At 38.8% G+C, this 24,369-nt stretch overlaps 1 protein-coding gene across 3 annotated transcripts in view; it reads right to left on the reverse strand.

Moving 5' to 3' along the window:
- Positions 1-1,928: 1,928 nt before the first annotated feature.
- The window catches only part of SLC25A13 (solute carrier family 25 member 13), a 204,686-nt gene continuing 182,245 nt past the window's right edge, over positions 1,929-24,369 (reverse strand). For all 3 annotated transcript variants that reach the window (XM_012510470.2, XM_003252527.2, XM_004089563.2), the window contains 4 exons: positions 13,440-13,578; positions 3,551-3,709; positions 3,367-3,457; positions 1,929-3,084 (listed from right to left, as the gene is read on the reverse strand). In XM_012510470.2, coding sequence (XP_012365924.2) covers positions 2,898-3,084; positions 3,367-3,457; positions 3,551-3,709; positions 13,440-13,578 — 576 coding nt within the window. In that variant the 3' untranslated portion in view covers positions 1,929-2,897. The remainder of the gene's footprint in view (positions 3,085-3,366; positions 3,458-3,550; positions 3,710-13,439; positions 13,579-24,369) is intronic.

Raw genomic sequence — 24,369 nt, forward strand, 5'->3', positions numbered from 1 at the left:
CATAGGCCACGCCATTAAATACCATATAAGCACAACATTTTAAACATTGTTTTCCAGCAATGGTAAATATTTTAGCTAAGTAGAAACTAAAGCTTGAAATGCAATAAGCATTTAAATGACTCCTTTCTGTGCCAGAATTCTTATTTTCCTCTGTGCGACCCTGGCTTCTGGGATTAAGGCAACCCCAGGGAGCTCAGCAAATGGTTGTGGGTTACGAGGTGTAGCAGGAGCTTGGCGACAGCATGCCACCCAGCCTCAAGAAACCCAGCCATGACTGGAACCCAAGAATCAGTGTGTTCACTTTGTGGTCAGCTTCACATTTTTTCCCCTCCTTGAAAAAAAAAAGAAAAAGGCTGCTACGAAAGTCAGACCTCTCTCCCACCCCACCAAGGAATCACGTGGTGGACCAGGAGCAGAGTGGAGACTAGGGGCAGGCAGAGCAGAGGAGGCTGGCCCCCTCAGGTGGGCAGGCAAGCAGGCAGGCATATGGGAGTTACCACCTTCAGTTCCTCAGCCCTACAGAGGGAAAAGACCCATGGCACCGACAACAGCCACACCACTGACGACGACAACGGATTGTGCTGTCACCAGAAAGAAAGGAAACCCAGAGCAAATTTTACAGTGGTTTTCACCACACAGTGATTGCAGTCCTGTTCAGGGCATGTCACAGTAACACCACCCACTGAGCAGAACCCAGAGGGAAATTAGGCCTCCTTCAAAGTCTCCCATCACTGCCTATCCCTGAACAGAATAAGGCAAGGATTTTAAGGAAACACAGACACGTAGCTCTACCTCCATTGGCTTCCTGGGGCCCCTGGCTTCTTATTCACTAAAGAGAATTCTTCTCAGCGACTGGCAAGGCTAAGTGAAGCCAGGATGCTCTCTCATTAAATGCAACTGCTCTTTAAGAGGCAGGCAGGGCCATGGACAAGTTATGAGATTTTTGGTCAGTGTTTTTACCATGAAAACTTGATCTGCCATAAAATCTCAAACAAGTGAAGAAAAGGAATGCAGAGATGCAGCGCCTTTTCTCCACATTCAAATGACCAAAGTTGACATGTTTTGTTCTAACACCTTTCATTTCTAACATATATTTGGAGTTCTGTGACTAGTCTCTGAGATTATAATACAGATATTTATCATTTATCACACTGAATTTGGGGAGGGGATTCCCCTTTGGTTTTGTCAAATAATCACAGAAGGGGCCATGTATGTTATCTGTCCTCTTTCTAGTGAAGAAGACAAAGCTCTTCACTCCCCTCCTGACCCTCCCCCTCTAAAAAATCAGCCATTTATGGCAGGTATTGACTCTTTTCAATTTTAAACTGTAACTTCAAATGTCAGCCTGTTGACTTACAGAACCAGACTGACAAATGGCTGTCTGCTATGGAGAAAAGCTTTGGAAATTCAAAATGTTCATACAGACTGCCAACAGATTAATTAGTAGCCTCTTTGGAAGCATGATCACGGTCTAAGAATAGCCCTAAATTCTGTTCAAGACTAGCTTCTTTCCCCAAATCATTATAGTGCTACCCAAATATTAGCAATGTTAGATATAGTGGTATATGGTTTTGGTGTGTGCAAGAGTCAAACTGGATTAGAAAATACAACTGCCATTTCATACCAGTTTTCATGGCTAAGTTCTACTAAAACTATGTGACCTTCATCGTAACAATAAACTGCCGAAAGTGCTGGAATGCCTAGAAGTAAGGTGTCAGTTTGCTAGTTCTTTGCTTATCTATGGTTAAATACAGTTTCTTGTACTCACTGTGAACCATGAAAATGAGGGAACACATTACCTTGAAAGATACTGAGGATATATCCATGCCAATATGAATAAAATTCCCCTCAAAACATAACATGTAGGCCAATAATGACAATTACTGTAGCCACTCACCATGCAACATGCACAAGACCAAACAACTCAATCACTTTACAAATAGTTTATTTCCACCTTCACAAACTCATGCGCCTCTGACCATTAAGCAAGGCAACATGAATTAAATACTTATGTCAGAACATATTTGTCTTACATAATTCAAGATAAAGTGGATTTTAAAAGCAAGTGGGTGCCAATGATGGGGAGATGAGAATAGGGCAGGCAGCAATAGGGCAACATGCATTTTTCAAGAGTGTTTATTAAAATAGGCAGTAATCAGTACATGTACATCATATGAGCAGTTTTTCAAAATTAGCACTTCCAGGAGAGGGGCTACATCTCAGTTTTTTTCTGTCTGTATAATAAAATGCCAAAAGTACTTCCCTAAAGTACAAAGGCATTTCCCTAGTAGTCTTGGTACCAGTAACAATATGATTCCTAAACATCTCCAATGTGGTTTTCATTATAAAGAAACATGTTTCACATAAAAGCTTCATAATAGAATCCAGAGACAGAATTTGTGCATGCTTAAAATTTGAAGCCAGGCTGAATATATTCGATATGTATTTTTTCATTTCTCCCAGCATTTTTTATTTTCATAAATATGCACCCAGTTTCCTACCAGTTTAAAACACACACGAAACACTGCTCCGAGCACCATGATTGCCTTACAGTAGCCTCTTTGGGACTACAATCCTAGTTCAAGGAGGGGAGTACTAATTTCTATTCTGACTTGCTCCTTTCCCCAAATCATGTTAGTGTTGACCAAATCCCATCAATTTTCAGATACAAACAAAGGTTTCTGGGCAGAGGGCCAAAGAATAATTATGAATAACTTCACAATGATCTGGTTAAGAAAACACCCAGAAAATGAATGATTTCACATGATAAAAAAGCCTAGACTTGAATTTAAACAAGAGATGGACGTAAAAGGGATGAAGCATTGCTTTACTCCCAGGAGGGATGTTCTTTACTGCAGTACCCACAAAAAGACAGCACTATCCCAGGGCTGATCTTCCTATGGGCCTCCACCAATAGCCTTTGAGGTAGATACTGATGGCTTGAAGAGAGGTAGGTAAAGTCCAAATTTGTTTTCAATCCCTGCAAATGTAGCAACTGCCAGTTTGTAGCCCCCAATGTGATCAGGATTTGGGGCAGGCAGGTTGATTCTGGATTTAGGAACTGGCTCTGATCCCACAGGTTTTCTACAAGAAGAGAAAACAGAGTAAGAAGCTGTATTTTTTGTTTGTTTTGTTTTAACTTGATAAAAATAACATTCAAAACCTGTTCAAATATGTAATGTAAAGGAGTTGATACATTCTAATCAGTTGTATGCTCCCCTTGGAAATGACCTTGTTAACACAATTTCATCATTTCCCTAAATCTCTTCTATTTTATTATAGAGACTAGACTGATGCACCTTTCCCTACGACAACAGAGTATTAGCAGCAGCCAAAATTTAGCAGCAGATTTAGCATGATACTTACACTCCTCCAAAATCAATGTAGAACCATCGTTGTAGCAATTCGTAAGTCAGCAAAGTTACACCAAACTGGGGTGAGGATCGAAATACACGAGCTTTAAAAAAATGGAGAAATCATAGATATAATTAGATTTTTAAAAAATTTACCTGATACCAAAGAGTTAGTTAAGAACAAATTATTTCCATACCACCAGCTCCTTTCCACAGAGCTTTCGGTCCTTCTTCACGCAGTATCTTTCTAAAGCAGTCTATCACTCCGCTATAAGTGGTTTGGCCAGCCCGGGCAGCCACCTGTAATCTCGTCTTGATAACATCAGCAGGGGTCACTAAAGATGCCGCAGGCATACCTGCAGGAGAGACACAACACCATCTCAGTCTGGTCACATTCTCACTATATAAAAATAACTGTGCTTTGAACTGCTGGCCGTGGAAAGAAAGTTAAAAATCCGATTCAATAAAATGCCTATTTTGCTGTCCTTTATGGGAAGCGCAACCATGACTCTCCTGTGTGCAAGATGTCTGCTCCTACAATCCTCCCCACCTGACTCACACCTTCCCTTGCCCAAATCACTCAGCCTTCGCTTTCTTTGTTTCTATTCCTAAATCTTCAAATATTTTTCAGAAATTGTTTATCAATAACACTACTTCAAGTGGTTGAGAGTAAGTGGAGAAAGCGGTTTTCCTTTCTTTTTTTTTTTTTCTTTCCTGTTGAAATCAAAAACTTGCGAAGTTATTAGGTCCGATTTTTCAGAGGTGAAGCTTGTTATGCGCTTCCTCTTCATGGTCTTCTGTGGCTGCTGGCAGTCACAGGAGGTGCTTTCTCTCACACACTCAACCACCCCCTACTCTCCAAACCCCAACCTCTCCAGGTACACCAGAAAAAGACTTTACTGATAGCTAAAAAAACACTGTGTGTGTTGGGGGGTGGGAGGTGGAGGTTTCGGGGAGAGGGGTGAAACTGGGAGAAGGAGACTACTACAGATAACACTTTAGGATTTCTTTTCCCTAAGACTGACATCTCCAGAAAAATATTTGACAGAAAGCTTAAAATTTATACTGGCTGATAATCAATGAAAAAGGAACAACAACAACAACAGAAAACCCTCCCAAAGTTACCAATGGGAAATTTTTCTACAGTCACTGTATCCAAAATAGGGCAGTGCATGTTTAGATTTTTTAAAAGCGAGACTGTACTCAGAAGACACTGTCTCTTATGGTTTTATTACTTTTCCATTATGAACTTATTCCAAACCAAATTGGTCAAATGCAGATGCATAAATCTCCTTTGCTTTTTTTAAGGCTTAATAATTCTGTAAGAATTTCTGTCCAAACCAACATGGTCTGGCTCACAACTACATTTCATCCTTCTAACAGACAGCTTTAAAGTTACAGTGAGTTGGAAGGGGGGTGTAAATCTGCATACTGCATGCTTGCATTTATATTACTGAGGGAGTATCTCTTCCATCTTTACCTAGCTCGTCAAACATTAATCTCAAGAGGTTTTATAAAATACATCACAATTCTGCATGCAAAAAGCTCACTTTATATCCAATGCTTCACTGGATAAGTCATACTGAAATTCCTATTCATTTGTAAGAATTATTTTAACTTTGGGCCAGGAATTTATACTCCAACATAATGGAAGGAAACAAGAAAAATGCTTAGAAACCCACTGTGTTCACACCACCGATTTTGTTTTACTTCCTGGTTTAGAAAGAGTTTAGCAAGACAGCCTGCTTTAGACATGCAATAAAAGCCGCCTTGCAATGGTGGGCAGGCATGTCAGAGTGTGACTGTGAAAGACATACAAGCAATAAAATGGGCAAAAAGTTCCCTTTGGCTAGGGTAATTTTCATAAACTGTTCTTTGTTATGAAAACAGAGGTACTGGGGGTGGAGGGAGCAGGTATGAAAGCCACTGATTAGTGGAATACAAAAATGTCAAAAGAAACGTATATGCCACCTAGTAAGTTGCCTGGCAAAACTGATAGGAGTTGTGGCAAATGCTGGAATATGGCAACTTGAACATAACTCCCATCAACTCCATTGTCAGCTCCAGTTTCTCCTAAGCAGGTATCTGGTAAGGCCTAAAAGGAATTTTGGACATCTTAGTGGACAGGAGATTTCCAGTGTGAGGATTTGCTAAGTCAACCTGGAGAACTGCACCAGGCTGCCCTAAAGCAAGGCCGGGAAAGCAGCAGACACTGGCAAGAACTTGGCCACCAGAGAGCTGTTGATTTTGGGGGCCAGGGTTGGCAGGGACATCTGGTAGATCTGCCTGCTCTCTTCTGGATTCCAAACGGCTAAGACAATGCTGATCAAGTGGTCTGAATTTTCTCTATTCCTAAAGACAGGGGAGCAAGAGGAGACTGGGAAACAGAGATGCTTCCTCTAGGTCCCTCAGCAGGAAAGGGACTGGCAGCCTGCCTGATTCTTCAATGACAAGACAAACACAGAGACCCAGGGGCCGTCCACCACCTCCGTGACAGGAGTAACTTGGGGCACGTCTCAACCAATTAAAAAATTACAAGTCTTCAAAGGGGGCCCAGCTAGAGTAGAATATAATTTACAACAAAAAGAAAACATGACTGGCAAAATACAGCTTTAGGGCACAAGTCATCGTTAATTTTTATAAATATCCCATTTATATTTATAAGGAAAGTGCTTTTCTTTTTATTGAATACAAAGGTTAATATCTATTTATTTTGGATCAAGGCTGTTTTCCAAATCCCCTTTGCATCTCTATCTATATTATCTACTTAATATGTCAGCTTCTAAAAGCAGTGTGATAAAGTTTTTCATCAGGTATGAGAAAATATCACATTTTCTTCATACTTTTAAGCTGAGAGATGACATTATATATTGATATTACATAGAAATTGATGGCATCTTCATAGTGAATTTTATCTTTTATAAAATATGCCTGTGTGCTTCTGAACGCTTTTTTAAAACCCTGAATTCCATTCAGTATGGCATTAATATTGCTACTTGCTTATTCTTGGTATTTGCCTACATATTTTTCAATCAGCTGTCTTTCAATCTTTCGATGTCACTGTTTTCTGAAACTTCATATGACTAGATTTTCTTTCAAAACTCATCTTAAAGTGTTTGTTATTACTAGGGGTACTGAATTCACTTACAGTGCTTGTGACTATTAGGCTTATTTCTGCCATCCTATATTTGCTATTTTCTCTGCTTCCAGTTATTTCCCTTTTGATCCCCATCACTTCCCTGACTAAATATATTTAAACGTTACATGCATTTGTTATATAGGTGTACGTTTACAACAGGTGCAATTAATTAGCATTTGCATCCTCCAGCAAGGGGAGGACTTTGGCGCACTGGCACTTTTGTCCTTCCTTTCATTTGTCAGTCTCCCAAAAACCAACCATTCTTGCATGAATACATATACCAAAGTCAGCAATAATGGAGACCTACCACAGGTTTAACTTCTATTTGCTGTTTCATATATCCCACATTTTCCTCCTTCTTAAATTCACTTTTTTTTTTTTTTTTGAGACAGAGTTTTGCTCTTGATGCCCAGGCTGGGGCTGGGCACGATCTTAGCTAACTGCAATCTCCGCCTCCCAGGCTCAAGTGATTCTCCTGCCTCAGCCTCCTGAGTAGATGGGATTACAGGTGTGCAGCAGCACACCTGGCTATTTTTTGTATTTTTAGTAGTAGAGACAGGGTTTCACCATGTTGACCAGGCTGGTCTCGAACTCCTGACCTCAGGTAATCTGCCCACCTCGGCCTCCCAAAGTGCTGGAATTACAGGCATGAGCGGTATACCGCGCTGGGCCCTTAAATTCACTTTTTAATTGCTTCAGAGAAGGTCTGTGGGGAAGAAAGCTTTGAGTCCTTGAATGTGAAAAACTAACTTTAGTTTTGCCTTCCCCCTCCTGAGTGTTAGTGTGACCAGGAACATAATTACGACTCAAGGCATCCTTTCCTTGGGATTTTGAAAGTATCCAGTATTACAGATTAGAAGATGAGAAGTCAATCTTCTATTGATTCATTTTCTATTCTCCTTTTCCTTATTACTTTTCCCTAGGGAACTCCTATGAAACAGATGTTAGATTTCCAAGATTAATTCTACCCGTATCTTAAATTTTCTCTCATTTTCTATCTCTATATTATTGCTACACATTACATTCTAGAGGGTTTGTTTTTTTTTTTGCATGTCTTTATTTTCCAGATGTCTAAATTTGGTCTTTGATCATATCATATCATTCAGAACTAATGCTCGATATTTAATTATGGCAGTTCTTTTATTACTTTTCAAGAAAGCTTCTTTACTGATTATTTCTTTCAAATCTCTCTGAGGACTCTAATTAATTATGTTAATTAATTATAGTTCTTAAAAGTTGTCTTCTGTCCCCTGAATTGCCTGTTTTCTCTGTAATTCTTCTGTTCACTTCCTTTGTTGCTCCTTCACAGCTGGGGATCTCTGGCTGTCTATTGATATTATTCAAGTTCAAAGGATAGGCTGATTAGTATTATATACAAATGTTGTGGGTGACTTCTACCATATTCTAGGTATGCTTCACCCAGAGGTCTCTCTCCTGAATGGGAGGGTCTATGGGCTTTGTGTAACTGGGTGCAAGGGGTTAGGATATGCTGGCAGGGTGTGGACCTTCCAAACTGCTGAAATGTAGGGAGCTTCACTGTGGGGGTAGAAGAATTTATTTTAAATTCTTAATTCTTCTTGAGAAAAGCTGCCATCACTTTATTTTTTCCTGCATCTATGGTAGAAGTCTTGAATTACCTTAAGTCCTGCCCTGCTTTCTGTCCATTCCTTACATTTAACCTCTTTAGGGAAGTGGTCTCTTTAAAATTGAGCTCTGAGCTTTTAACTTGGATACAACTGTCTCCTGAAGCTCCATATGAAAACCAGGAGAGAGCTCCAAGCCTGGCAATCCTGAAGAAAGTACAGTTCCCTAGCTCATGTTAATGATTTACCCTAAAACCTCCACCTCCACTCTAGGCATTCTATTCTTCACTCAAAGGTTAACATTCTCCAGTTCTGCTCTTGCATTAGAGGTAGTTTCTCTTGCTGTTTTGGACTGTGGCATCTCTCAGTCCAGTTTCAGAGTCAATATGGCTATTTCCTTTCTGCTGAGGGCCAGATTAGCATTTTCTAGTGCCAATAAAGAATTTTTTTTAAATGAATTTCCTGACATTTTAAGGTATTTGGGAAGATAGGAGAGATGGATGAATATGCTCAGTCTGTTGTCTTAATTCAATTTCTTCATTACTTTTTTTAAGGGTTTAAGGACTGGTTTTAAACTATTATACCTTAAGCTTTATGTCCACATAATTAACAAATTTGTACCAACAGTACTTTTCTCATAATCACAATCTAATGTTTGCAGAAGCATCATGATCACACATGTATAACACACTTCCACTTCTGTGTACTGGAACAGCTTTTAAAGGTATTTCTGTATTACAACTTAATCTCAAGCTAATTAATTCAAAGGTGAGACCATCGTTACAGTTTGACTTGTTCCTCTATCTTATCACTCTGATAAAAATCATCTGATATGATAGAGCATTCTATAAAATTTGAGTAGTATTAGATATATTTTATTTGATATCATTCATAAGGCGTATTGAAATGCCCTTCATTAATGATAAAGCACCATGTTAATTATAGAGAATTAGAATTTGATCTCTTAATTTCAGGATCCTTGCTTCGGTCTTCACTTTCTGACAAAGCTGATGTACTTTGGCCAATGAACATGAATTCAAATACTGGTTAGTCTTGTTCTATCTTGTGAAATAAGGGAGTAGATGTTCCAGTATTTAAATGTAGTCCCAGTTTATAACTAGATACATGAACAAAACAAAAACAAAAACACCAAAACCCAACATTCTCTAGGTGAGGATACCAATAACCACTTTTGCTAAAAAGCTACATATTACTAAAACAATCTAACCTCAAGGGTAATCAAATTTTTGGAAAGAAAAAAGTGAGATAACATTACTGAATAATTGAAATTATTATCTAAACATAGAAAGCGTGGTCATATTCATTTAATCACAGGTCTATATTACTTATAATAGACTGATGTTCAGCAAAAAATATTTTATGTATAAGTGATCAATTTAAATATGGTACACATAAAAATAGCTATGAGACATTTTTGTTTTATAAGTTAGAGGCCAACAATTATTCATTGTAGTTGCCTGAAACTCCATCTAAAAAGGAGAACTTTTGCATTTTGAAAGAAGCTTTTCTCCTATTAAATACTTTCTGGGATTCTCTGAATACCATGTATCCTCTCCCTAAGAAATGCCTTTGCTCTTCTTGGCAACCACAAAGGGAATGTGGGGGCCTGATCCGTCCTCCACCCAACAGCCCATTCAGGATTAGTGCACATTTGTGCTTGCTCACTGCCCTTCTTGGGGTTGCATGGGGCACACTTCTGACAAGTCTTCTTGCCCTTCTCCACACTGAACTCAGCTCTGCCTGAGCATCTCAGCAAGGTTCCACACTCAGCCCTGCTCACCCCATGACATCACTCCTGCTCACTGGATATAGATTTTTTATGTTTATAACAAAATGCATTACTAATCTTTTTTTTCCTAATTGTAATATACTTCTTAGACATTTTAATTTTGATTTTCAGGTAAATAATCATTTATAAATAATGACTGCTTCCTTTCTTCTTTTATTTATGCCTTTTATTTTATTTTACCATGCTGACAGGAACCTCCAAAATACGGCTGAATAACAAAGATGAGAGAGACATCCTTGTCTTATTCCTAACTTTAATTGGAATGCTAATTATGACATTGACCACTGGCTTCTGATATCTGTTATTAAATTAAGAAAGTAGCTTACTTCGCATTACACAGTTTTTATAGTTTTGTAGAATACACAAAGACTATTAAGCTTTATAGCTTATTCACTCTTTGAAGACTAAAATCAACGGGGCAAACTCGGTATTTTCCCATTTTACCAGAAATGGGGGATCAGGAGGAAGGTGGATGATAATAGGAAAGTCAATGCTCTTTAGGACAAATACCTAATGCATGCGGGGCTTAAAACCTAGATGATGGCTTGATGCGTGCAGCAAACCACCATGGCACTTGTATGTAACAAACCTGCACATTATAATAATAATAATAATAATAATAATAATAATAATAATAATAAAAGTCAATGCTCTATAGTAAGTGTGGCAGCCAGTTCCCAAAATGGCCCTCAAAGATCTGCACCCTTGTGACATTCACGCCTCTGCTTCTCTATCATCTTGAGGTGAGGTCATAGAAGACACTGCAGCTTCTGCCTTGCTCTCTCTCTCTCTTTCTCTCAGACTTTGCTCTGGGGAATCTAGCTGCCATGTTGTGAGGGTATCCAAGCTGACCAATGGAGAGGCCCACATGACAAGGGACTGAGGCCTCCTGTCAACAGCTATGTCATTGAGCCATCTTGAAAGTGGCTTCTCCAATGTCAGTCAAGCCTGGCTGCCATTGTGACTATGACTTCATGATAGACCTGGTGCCAGAGGCACCCAGTGAGCTGCTCCTACCCCACACCTATTTCCTGACTCACAGAAAATGTGAGAAAATAAATATTAGTTGTGTTAAGCTGATTAAGTTTTGAGGGAATTTGGCATGCAGTAATAGATAACGAATACAGAAGGCATTTATAAAGACAACAGGATGGCAAGAGGGCTGAACTAACATCACCATAGGGATGTCGACTACTTCAAACTCTCAAGAATAATGGGTCAGTGGCCGAAAAACAACCATGCTTTTTACCAACAAACTCACTTCAGATAATCTATTTCTCTTAAAAGAAAAAAAAATAACTGATTCAAAATAGGGGAAAAAGCATACTACTAGCTATTTAAAATTTTTTGGAAAAAATTAAAGTATCTAAAATTGAGAAATACATAAGATGCAGCAATTAGAAACTATGTTCAGAAAGTTTTAAATAATATGTAATAAAATTACTATTATGGAACATTTTTGAATACTTACTATATATCAGGCACTATTTTAAATCTTTACATCTATTAATTCACTTCATCCTCATAATAATCTTTTAAGGTAAGACTATTCTTACCTCCAAATACAGATGGAGAAATGGCAGAGAGGGAATGAATAACTTGTGTGGTTCACACAGAGTGGAAACACTGGAATTTGAACCTTGGTAGTCTGACCCCACAGGCACATGTCATTAACTACTTTGCCATGATGGGTAATAATGCTTAAGATACAACCTTAAGTGAAAACTATCTATACAAAGTGTGATTACAGCTCTGTGAAAAACCTGAATGGAAAAAATGAGTAAAAATGTTAAATAGCAATTAGAGTAGTGAAATAATGAATACTATTTTTGTTATTTGCCTGTTCTAGTACTTTTCAAATCTTTTATAATGAGTAATATTACTTTCAAAATCATAAAAAAAGGAGAAAAATAAACCTTAAATGAAACAAAATCTCACCAGTCATTTCTATAGCTCTGGTAGAATGGATTACCTCCCCAGAGACAGAATCGTTTCTGGGTACCTGTCTTCTCCAAGAAAAGAGTTAAAGATGGTATTTTTATGGTGTGAGGAAAATGAGGCTTAGGAAAGAGTCCTAGACCTTGATCTGAGCTCTACTACTTAACTTCTAATTTCACAACTTATTTTTTGGAGTGATTTACAGACAGATTCTTTTGGATTCAATGTAACACTTGGGAAATGGTTATTGAGCATTTTAGCTAAGAACTATGCCAAGTCTTTCACATGGATCCTCTCACTTGAGCCTCACACACCCTCTGTAGTAGGTGCAGTTGTGATCTCCATTTATAGCTGAGGAAACCAAAGCTTACAAGAAGTGAAGTAACTTGCTCAAGGTCACACATTAATAAGTGGTACTTAGTTATTCTCATTAGGTCCTACCTTATTGCAAGTAAATAATTTGAAATCAATTATAACCCTTTGGTTCAAAACATTTTCTCATTTACAGATACATAAGAAATTACATATAGGCCACCATGAGTCAAGCTGGAATTAAAATTGGGAATTTTATACTCAAGTCCTGAAATCATGATCTCTTGCTCTAGATACAGTGGTATCACTGCTACTAACACAACCGAGGTTTCTAAGCAGCCAGGAAACAGTAGCCCTGCCTCATATACCAATATCACCGCCTTTGAAGGAAAAGGATTAACTAAGAATTAAGGAGGAGCTACACAGGTTCCTGCATCCAGGGGTTCCCCAGGCTGCAGCCAGGGTAGGTGGGGTGTGCACAAAACAGCAAACAACTTCTCAAAGCTGGGAGCTGTTCTTATGCTATCTTTGAGAAAAGCATGGAGACTCTAGTTACATATCTGATGAGAATAGCACAGGTATCAAAAATGTTTGGATCCAGGCATCCTGTGACTGCCTTAGGGTTTGTTAACTTATTAAATGTCACCACTTGGAGAGCTAATCCAGACTGTTCCTGCTCTTAGGGACCCTTGACAAGAAGGAGCATCAAAAAGTGAACTGAATCCTGGCATGGTTAATTATTTTCTATCGATGTTTTCAATGGAGCACTGAAAAAAAGAAGATAGTTATTTCCATCTGTGATTTAATTACCACCATCCCCCATAACACAGGGAGGAAACAGGTGTCTCTAATTGGCCCAGGTCTTTTCTGGTTCTACTACATTTCTTTTCTCCAACTATTGTTTAAGTTCTGGACAGGCTTTTATGCACTATTTTGTTTAGACATGTTTAAGACAAACGTATTCAAATCTTTAAAAACTTCCGGCTAAACAGTTATTCTTATGCTATGAAGTGAGACTATGAAATGATATGGAACTTGAATTGGAGTTCCACAATACTACAAAATAAGCCAATATTTAATAAGCCTTTTCTAGAGTTAAGAAATTAAGCTTGTCTAATAATCTCATCTGCCAGAATGAAGATTAATTTTTTCCCTTTTTTTTCAGTAGCTCTTCAATCTCTAGCGAACTCACACACACCCTGTCAAGAACTATCAGCAAAAAAATTTCAATGTAGTAGCATGCAGCTAGGGAATGGGGGCAGCAAGGGTCGGGGAAGTAAGAGAACTCCATGGGGGACACTCACCAGCTATGGCACCAGCTAAGAGCAGGCTTCCTGGGCTAACCTGCCCATCTTCATTTGCAAAGGAAGCCTTCACATGAGCATAGCACGGAAAGTAGATGGCCGAGAAAGGAATGTCCCGCAGAAAGCATGCTTTGGCACCCTGCACATTTGCAAAGGAAGAAAAACCACATGAAACACATATCCCATTGAGGAGATCAAGCTTCTCTGGAACTCACCTCAGAACAAAATATTCCTGGAGAAGACCAAATTTGTACTCACACATTGAAAGGGGAACAGAAAAAAATAACCCAAATTCTGCAAGTAATAAATCTAAACTTTGTTTTTAAAACAAAAACTAGTTTTGTTGTGTGCTGTGAGGGGAGGAGGGCAGTTCTCATTTATTCTAATGCTAGGACTTCAATTAAAACCTTTTTGGAACTCTGCCTGTGACATCCTTTTAAATCCCTACTGGTGGCAAGTCACTGGCATTTCAAGGAAGATCTGTTCTCTGGTTTCACCAAAGATGGGTAACGGCAGTCAAGATGCCTCTTTGTTTACACACTAGGAAGTAGACAAATTATACAGGTGGGGGGAAAAGGCGTTTGCTTTTTGTACTGTTTGGACTGTTTCCCAGAAAGAAATTACACATACATAAAAAATTATATCTTTTCAGGGGTTCGTGGATCCTTCTAATTTTCTTATATACTTACTTACCTGCCACCCAGGGTTTATGAAACATTGATAAATGCCTGCTCTAAAGCCTGAAATATTCACAATAATTTGGATACATTTTAGAGCTGTGTGTAGAACAATCAGTTCCTACAGCAAAGTATTCAACAAATAGTTTCTGTTGCCAACATAATGCCATGCAGAGGCCCCGTGAATTGATGAGTGCCCAGAAATATGATATATTATAATGAAAACCACAACACATATATTGTGTTTTGGGTAGGGTGAATGGGAAGGGAATCATCACTTTTCAACATGTAATGATTTAATACCATTTCTTTAACAGATTTCTAATAACTAAAAATTTCCACCAAATACAGAGATTCCCAAAAGAAAATAATGAATCCAGCCAGAGTCAACAGATCTAGCCACACCCAGTGACATTTACTGAGGCCTAGTAATGCTGGATCTTGGGTATTTCTGTCTGATGCTCCAAACTGTCAAAGTTCTTTAACAGTACGTATCTGTTACTATAGCCTTGATTTTCCTGACACCCACATTTCACTCCTGACTCAAACTGAGCTTGTGGGTAATAAAACCCTTAGTCTTTTTCATATGAATTACCATTAACTCAAGTCTACTATAACTTAATTAGTTGCCTCACACAAGTAACACAGGCAGGACATCAGATTTAATCCTATTAAGTTGCATCCTACTTTGGCTCATCCTGCCAACCAGAACAAATGCTTGAAATCTGGATTCTGTCATGTTGGCTCTTCCTCAGTCAACTTACCCATGGATGTGTAAGCATGCCTCTGTTCACTCTGTGTATACAGGTATTCAGAGAAGCACTCATCTACCTCAGGTACTGCCAACCAGCTCAGGCTTCTGTATCTTTTCCACCCCCAAAGTGTTAGATGTCTAATTAAAATTAAGAATCACAATATCCACCACAACCAAGCTACTCATTTTAGGCATGTACAAACTAACGTCCTGGACAGGTAATCTATCGTCCTGGATGGGTAATCTATCAATTGTGCATTTACTGAGGGCTATGCCCTTGGCTTGTTCAGAGGGCACCCTGGAGGTAGTTCCAGAGACAAGTCCAAAACTCAAGACTCTTAAGAGTTTTTTCCACTTCTCCCAGCTCTTTCAAAGGGAAAACATATAGTATAATGTTAATAATTGTGTGTAACATCCAATCCTTTCCTTACAACTAGTTTTTTAAAAAGTTTTAATTCGGGCTGTTATTGTATAAGGGTAACAATATCAGCGTTTAGTTTCTGTTTTTCCTTCCTTTTCCCTTTTTGCCCCAAGCCTTCTTGTAAGTGTTGCTAGCTATTCATCCACATGTAGATTCAGTCCAGAAGATACTCAAATTAGACACCAAATAGTCAACTCAAATGAAGATCACTTTAATCCCAGCTACTCGGGAGGCTGAGGCAGAAGAATCGCTTGAACCCAGGAGGTGGAGGTTGTAGTGAGCTGAGATCACGCCACTGCACTCCAGCCAGGGCAACAGAGTAAGACTCCATCTTAATAAAAAACATAAATAAATAAAAAATAAAAATTAAAAAAACATTATTTCTTGGAAAAATATATCAGAAACTAAAACCAAACTTTTAGCTTTTCTTTCATTTGTTGTTGTTGTTTTTTTTTTTTGATATGGAGTTTCGCTTTGTTGCCCAGGTTGCCCAGGCTGGAGTGCAGTGGTGTGATCTCAGCTCACTGCAACTTCCGCCTCCCGGGTTCAAGCGATTCTGCTACTTCAGCCTCCTGAGTAGCTGGGACTACAGGTGCCTCCCACCATGCCCAGCTAATTTTTTGTATTTTTAGTAGAGACGGGGTTTCACCACGTTGGGCAGGCTGGTCTCCAACTCCTGATCTCAGATGATTCACCCGCTTTGGCCTCCCAAAGTGCTGGGATTACAGGCATTGAGCCACTGCGCCTGGCCACTTTTAGCTTTTCAAACAAAGATATATTATTTGTTGGGGATGTAACAAAACGTAGAAGGAAACAGTCACTAATTTTGTACTGAAACATTAAAGTTTAAAAAAAGGGGGCGAGGGGAGAAAGAGAAGCAGATTAACCTGTCTTATGCTATGTGGCTTCAATATGATCAGAAGGCCATGGGAAGACATGACCCGAAATTATAAACATCCCTGAAGCAAAGGAAGAGTAAAGGCACATGAAGAATCAGTTGGATTTTCTGAAGAAGGACCTACTGAGTGTTCCACCTTCTGAGAGCCTCCTTCTTCTTCCTTTCCTGAAATCATGACAGTAAATCATGTATCCCTATTACAAAGGCATTCTACAAGAGATGTGAGATGTACTTCAAGAGATGTTGGAAAACAACTCTACATGGCTGAGATGAAAAATGGCTTGATCAAAAACCAAACATACAAACAATTATATATATATATATATATATATATATATATATATATATATATATAAACTCTGAGGAAAGGGTAGAATTGCAACACTAAAGGAAAAAATGCCTAGAAATGGGTTGTATTTCATTTTCCAGGAATCAAGCAATGTGGTCAAAGTGTTTACGCAGACTAGAACAAATGTTAGGATATGCAAGAAGTCTTTGGTGTCTGATTACCTGAGAAAAAGGAAGAAATGGAAGTCAAGGAAGCAAAAGAACTTCCACCTGGTGTGATCATCCTGTCACCCCAGCCATGTGATGAGCACCTGTAGAAATCAAGCTCTTAACCTTCCTCACCTGTCAAAAATAGCAAAGACCACCTTCTTCAGGTGACTGGGACAACTGAAACTTTAGGAATGAATGAAGTAATACGTGTGAAAGTCCTTGTAAGGTATCCACTGCATTACAAACATTAAGGGACACAAATGTGTTCACCTGACAGCTGTGTCTCCCTGCCTCTCCTAGCACCTGCTCTGGTGTCTCTCTGCGGAAAATACCTCACCCAGTTGCGTCAGGAGGCGGCCCTTCACCTCTCTTGCACCCCAGGCATCAAAGCCCAATTCCCAAGGAAAAACACAGACTTATTAAATTTCCCTGGCCTCTTTTTCCCCACCACTTCCTTTAGGTCTTAGGCATAAAGGCAGATGCCAATTTGTAAGACTGCCTTAGGCAATAACTGACCTGTTGCTCTTACACAATGAAAAGGGAAGCAGGATGTTAAAAAGACTTAAAAGTTCTAAGGGTGAAAATGTTTCTCTCCCGGATTCCTTGATAAATCCTTCACTTTGTGGTGAACACCCATTCTCCAGTACTACAGCAAAACATAAACCTGTTTGACTTGAATTCTACTTGTCCCAAGTATAATTTTTACCAAGTGATCAGCCATTCTGAACAGGCAACTTTATAACATAGGGAAACATTCCATGCTGCCCTAGAGCCTGCATCAGCAACACAAAAATATTACTTTGGCCATTTAAGAATTAATAAGTTACAAAGGTGTGCCACTTAAAAAAAAATATTTAAACATTCCTGCCATATAAGAAAATCCCCGCATTTTCCTGCTTTGGGTTTTTTATTTTTTATTTTATTTTATTTTTTTTTTTTTTACTGGTTTTCTAGGCAGCTCTGCCCTTAAAACATTCTCTGATTGGTCCTGAATTTCCTCAGTATATACTACAATCACTTGGGGAAAATTAATAAATGCAAAATACAATCATCTAATCTCTCTAAAGATGAGAAACTATTGGGTTTTTCTTTTTAAATAAAAGGCACACTAATATCCAGACAGGGACAACAGAAATCATCTCAGGGTAGACCTATGTTATAAACTGGAAAAAAAACTCAGATCTAGTTTAATTATCAACTCTGCCTCCATTCCAATTATATATCATGCTAAAGTCTCTCCATCATCATTCTATTTAAGATCCAGAAAAGCTTCTTTAAGGGTAGGCCTCACTTAACTTCAAGTTAATAGTCCACAATTGACACAGGCCAATTAGACAAGCTTAGAGATTCTGGCGGCAGCATCATCATGGCAAAAGAATCATTTATTTTGCTTCTCATGCCTTTTTGATGTGGACACTGTGCTGAAAGCCCAAGGAAGCTCTAATCAGTTCTCAAGTTGCTAGGATCGTCCACTCACGTTTATTTTGCCAGCTCTGCCTGGCATGAAACTGTCAATAGATATAACACAACAGGATTTGTATCTCTCTTTCTCTGGCACGCATGCTGTCGCACATGCACAGCAATTTCCGATGTCTCTTTTTCTTCTTTTAAAACTCTTCATCTTCGATGGTAAACCACCTGCCCAATCAATCCAAAGTGGGGAAAAAACCAGTCCTGAAGGATGGTGCTGATAAAGAAGTCAGGGCCAGGGCAGGTCTTTTCGCATGCTAATTCCTGCTTATTCTAGCTGTACCTGCAAACACAGCTCTAAACAGACTATTTCTCATACAAGGAAAGGTAATTACACTCACAAAGGCACCTCTGTGTCGGGCCGGGCACCAGGAGCCAGCAGGTCTGGGAGACGGAGGCTTAACAGAGACTCCAGCAGTGAATGCACATTGTCTAGCACGGGGAAAATGCCAGACTGGGGACCCTGCAGCATTCAAGACAACAGTGGTGCACCTTGTCTGAGAAGGTTATTCAATGCTTCTGGCACCTGTCGTCAGAGCCACCAAGCCCTCTTTTCCTACCTTACAGGTTTAGAATTTATTTGGCATGTATAATTATATATTTTGATCCTGGAGCTACAAACAATGGACAGCATGTCATGACTTGATCCCTTAGCATTCCTCTTGGCTTCCCCCAAGCAAGTTAACCCTTAGATACACAGCTTGGCAGTGCCTCTCCAGCCCAGTCAAAGGACGGTTAGACCCCACCTACATGGCTGAGATTTGAGGAGGGTGAGTTTCAGTGTCTTGCTGAGAAATAGCAATGGTGCCAAGACCTATTATGTGATTGTGTCACTTGTGTTAAAACCAAATAGCCAGCCAACATTTGAAGACTTGATATCGTGAACATGGAAATTACTTCAATTTGAATATAAAATATGAATGACCATTACTTGGCTTCTTTAGTCCAGGGACTTTAGGGATATGGGTTCTCCTTAATTTCATTGCAATTCTAACAAAATCATCTTGACAACTCTGGGTTTCTTATAGGAAATGCTGCTTGTGCCAGTACTAGTTCTCTATTGTTCTAGTATTGTACATTGCTTTGCCATCAACAATGCTCATCACTGAGATGGACTGAAAACCCTAGACATGGTACAGAGGAATGTTATCACATGGAATTTTAGTCCTGAAGCTGCTAGTCATGTCACCTTCACAAAGCTCATCTGTAAAACATGTTCCACCTTTTCTTTATTTCTTTATTATTATTATTTTTTGAGACAGTGCTGGAATGCAGTGGTGCAATCTTGGCTCACTGCAACCCTCTACCTCTAGTTCAAGCAATTCTCCTGTCTCAGCCTCCCAAGTAGCTGGGACTACAGGCATGCGCCACCATGCCCAGCAAAGTTTTGTATTTTTAGTAGAGATGGGGTTTCAACATGTTGGCCAGGATGGTCTTGATCTTTTGACCTTGTGATCTGCCCACCTCAGCCTCTCAAAGTAGTGGGATTACAGGCATGAGCCACTGCACCCAGCCCCGACCTTTTCAATTATTCTTTCCTTTCCTTTCATGCCCTCCTCTCATCATTTTTCTCCCTTCCCTCTGCTTCATCACCTGCTTAGAAGATGTAAAGTTTATTTCTAGTCTGTTTACTCTGACAGTTTTAACATGCATACAGAACTTACTGTAGTCTTTCTTTTCCTTCCTTCTGTGAAATATTTGTACTTTAGACTACTTAAAAGTATCCCCATTTTATCAATATGCACTTTAATTCTGGCTTCACAAATATTAAGCATTTCAAATAGCTTAATATTGCTTAAATTATATGTATATTTAAATTATGGCAGTGTTATTTAGACTGTTAAAGTGAACTAAATATGGCCTGAGAAGGACTCCATACTTCTACATCTGAGTCCTTGTGGACGAACTACAACCTAACTTAATACGTAGACAAGACTGAAAACCTGACTTAGCAGTATGCATCTGTAACAACAGCTAAGTCTTGGCCAATTCCAGCAGCCATACTTCAACCACTCATACACTGCTCAGTGTTCAAACTGTGTTCAAATAAGGCAAATACTGAGCTGTAACCAAACCAGTTGTTTCTGTACCTCACTTCCAGTTTCTGTATGTCACTTCCCTTTTTTGTTGATTAATTTGCTTCCACCACGTGGCTGCACTAGAGTCTTTCTGAATCTGCTGTGATTCTAGGGGCTGCCTGATTCACGAATCATTCATTGTGCAATTAAACTCCCTTAATTTGGCTGAAGTTTTACTTTTAACAAGACTAAACATTTACCACTTTTTTTGCTATTCATTCCTGTCACATCTCCACCTGGGATCACTTTCTAGAATTTCCTTCGTTAAGGTTCTACTGGTGATACACCTTCTGAGTTTTGCTAGTCTAAAAAATATCTTTACCCTTGTTCTTAAAAGCAATTTTTACAGGGTATACAAGTCTAGGTTGAAAGGTTTTTTTCCTCCACATACTGAAGACACCCCCGTTCAACTGTCTTCTGGCTTCCACTGTTGCCATTTTTAGGTTAGCTGTCAGTTCAACTGCTACCCCTTTGAAGGCAAATTGACTTTTTTTCTCTGGCCACTTAAGAGCTTCTCTCTAGCTCTGGTGTTCAGCAGTTTTCCTCTGATGTGTCTAGTCTGGATTATTTTCAATTATCCTACACCTGCAATTTGTTGCACTTTTTTCTTTTTCTTTTTTTTTTTTTTGAAACAGAGTCTTGCTCTATCACTTAGGTTAGGGTGCAGTGGTGCAATCATGGCTCACTGCAGCCTTGACTTCCTGGGCTCAAGTGATCTTCCCACCTCAACCTCCCAAGTAGCTGGGACTATAGGTGCATGACACCATGTCTAGCTAATTAAAAAAAAATTTTTTTTGTAGAGATGAGGTCTCACTATGTTGCCCAGGCTGGTCTTGAACTCCTGCACTCCCAAAGTGCTAGCACTAAAATTATATGTTTCTCTTCTCTTGCCCCTTAACGTAGATCACTTTTAAGGCAATTATACTGTACACATCTTTGGTACTCTAGCATCTAATAGTGTTAGCACTCAATATACATTTGGTGAAAGAATAAAAGAATGGTTAAAAGAAATTGATCATTTGCTGTTACTTTAAGGAATCCTTTTTTTCTGGTGTCTTTAGTACACTCAATTCCTCTGGGCATTGTTTTATAAAAATAATATTTTTCAAGCCATCTCCTTTTAATTTGCTATTCTAAAGTCCAAAGCAGAAGACCTGGCCTAGAGAGGTTATTGACCACACAGCATTGGAAATTACCCAGGACTGGAATAATGTGGAAGAAACTAGGTATTCCTGCAAGAATCCCTTAGTTGACACTCAATAATGAAAAGTTGACAACAACTAACACATCATGTGTACTATGTGCTCAACTCTATCTTATATGCTTTACATGCATTATTTTAGTAAATCCACACAACGATCCTACGATTATTATCCTCTTTCTACAGACAAGTCAATGAGTCATCTGAAGCACAGGGACAGGAAGTTTCGTAAAAAGAAAAATACTTTTTTTCAAACTAAGTGTTGGGTACTATGCTCACTACCTGGGTAACTGAGTCATTCATATCCCAAATCCCAGCATCATGCAATATACCTGTGCAACAAACCTGCACATGTTCCCTCCAATGTAAAATAAAATTTGAAATTATTTTTTAAAAGTTCTTTTTTTTTCCAGTTTTTGTCTAATACAATCTTTAAGCGGAGATTATGGACATTACATGACCTGTAGTATTTTTCAAATGTTCACACGTATTAGATACAAAACCTGACTCCTTGAGGTATACTTGATACCCTCTCCTTAAATTTCTAAAAATCCTTCCTTAAATGAGAGAATAAAAGTCCATCAGGAGTAAGGCACAACATTTTTATTTATTTATTTACTTATTTCAATTTTTGATGTTGGTATATTTGTGAAAAGACTTGGTCACTCTCTCTCATACATCAAGAAATGTACACTTAGATAACTCATATGAATAGAATCATGCAGTATTTGAAGTTCTGTGACTGCCTTATTTCACTTAATATAATGTCTTCCAGGCTTATCCATCTCATTGCAAAAGCAGGATATCCTTCCTTTTTAAGGCTATAATATACCATATTTTCTTCATTCATTCCTTTGTTGATAGACATTTGGGTTGTTTCATAGCTTGTCTATTGTAATAATGTTGCAATGAACCTGGTAGTCCAGATATCTCCTTCAGATATCTGATTTCTATTCTTCTAGATGTACACCCAGAAGTGGGATTGCTGGATCATATAGTAGTTCTATTTTAACTTTTTGAGAAAACTCCATCCTGCTTTCCACAGACTGTACCACTTTACATTTCTACCACCAAGGATCTCCTTTTTTTTTTTTTTTCTTTTGAGACGGAGTCTCCCTCTGTCACCCAGGCTGGAGTGCAGTGGCATGATCTCAGCTCACTGCAAGCTCCACCTCCCGGGTTCAAGCAATTCTCCTGCCTCAGCCTCCCAAGTAGCTGGAACTATAGGCACGTGCCACCATGCCCGGCCAGTTTTTTGTATTTTTAGTAGAGACAGGGTTTCACCGTGTTAGCCAGGATGGTCTTGATATCCTGACCTCGTGATCTGCCCGCCTCGGTCTCCCACAGTGCTGGGATTACAGGCGTGAGGCACTGCGCCTGGCCTACCACCAAAGATTTCAATTTCTCCACAACCTCACCATTGCTTATCTTTTGTGTTTTTTTTTGATAATAGCTATCCTAACAGGTATGAAGTGCTATCTCGTTATAGTTATGATTTGCATTTCCCTGATGATTAGTGATGTTGAAAATTTTTTACATCCTTTTTTCACATATGTGTTGGCCATTGGTATGTCTTCTTTGGAGAAATATCTATTCAAGTCCTTTGCTCATTTTTTAAATCAGCTTCTTTTTTTTCACGGTAGCACCAGCTGATGTCATATTCATTTTGTGTATTCCTTTCTTTCTTTCTTTTTTTTTTTTTTAGACACAGCATCTCACTCTGTTGCTAGGGCTAGAGTGTGGTAGTACAATCATATAGCTCACCGCAGCCTCGAACTCCTGGGTTCAAGTGATTCTCCCGTCTCAGTCTCCCACGTAGCTGGGACTACAGATGTGCACCACCATGCCCTGCTAACTTCTATTTATTTTTGTAGGGATGGTGTCTTGCTATGATGCCTAGGCTAGTCTTGAACTCCTGGCATTAAGAGATTGCCCTGGCCTCCTGAAATACTAAGATTACAGACGTAAGGGACCATGCCCAGCCGTATCTTTGTTTTCTTGATAGTTGCCCTGTCCTACCCAATATACTGTGAGCAGGGACTTGGCTTTAAACAGCCATCTCCTAAAGGCTGGAACAGTGCCTGGCACACAGTAAGCTCTCAATGAGTGTGTTGAGTGAGTGAATTAATATGATTTACATTTTAAATGGATCACTATGGCTGCTGTGGGAACAGTGGATTTAGGAGAGTCAAGAGTCAAAATAAAGAAAGCCCTGAAGAGGCTTTCACAGAGGCTCAGATGAAGGATAAAAGTAGAAATGGATGGGTGAGAACTACCACTAGGCTGGTTGTAAAACCACAGCATGTCCCTGGGTATCAGAAAACTAGAATGGCAATGTGTCCTCAAAGTAGACTAAACAATTGCTTCCTTCAGGTCCGGCTGTGAGCACATAAAAATACAAGTTTTTTTTTTTTTTTTTTTTTTTTTAATTTAGCAATCTTTTCTTTGTTTCCTTTTATTTTATTTTATTATTATACTTTAGGTTTTAATACAAGTTTTTAAAAGATGATAAACTGAAGAATTAATCTTATGAGTACTTACATGTTACCAAGAAAAAAGGGATAAACTGATAAAACTGGATAAAATCTATTAACACTAAAAAGTGCACGTCCTTTGACCTAACGACTTCAATGCTAGGAATTTATCTTTTCTAAACAATCACAAAAGTATGTCAAAATATACATAGGGATAATCACCATGGCATTGCTTGTAATATCTTCAAACTAGAAACATAAATATTCATCAACAGGAAACAGTTAAACAAAAAAATTTATACAGTTATTAAATAAAATGAGGAAAGAGCTTTAAGATATATTGTGTTTGAAAAGATTCTATTTGTGTTAAAACACAATTTTACTTAAGAAAAGTAAAATATTCTCCTTTCATTTTAATTTTAGATTCAGGGGTTACATATACAGGTTTGCTACAAGGAT

The sequence above is a fragment of the Nomascus leucogenys genome, chromosome 11, assembly GCF_006542625.1.
Source record: "Nomascus leucogenys isolate Asia chromosome 11, Asia_NLE_v1, whole genome shotgun sequence".
Lineage (NCBI taxonomy): Eukaryota > Metazoa > Chordata > Mammalia > Primates > Hylobatidae > Nomascus > Nomascus leucogenys.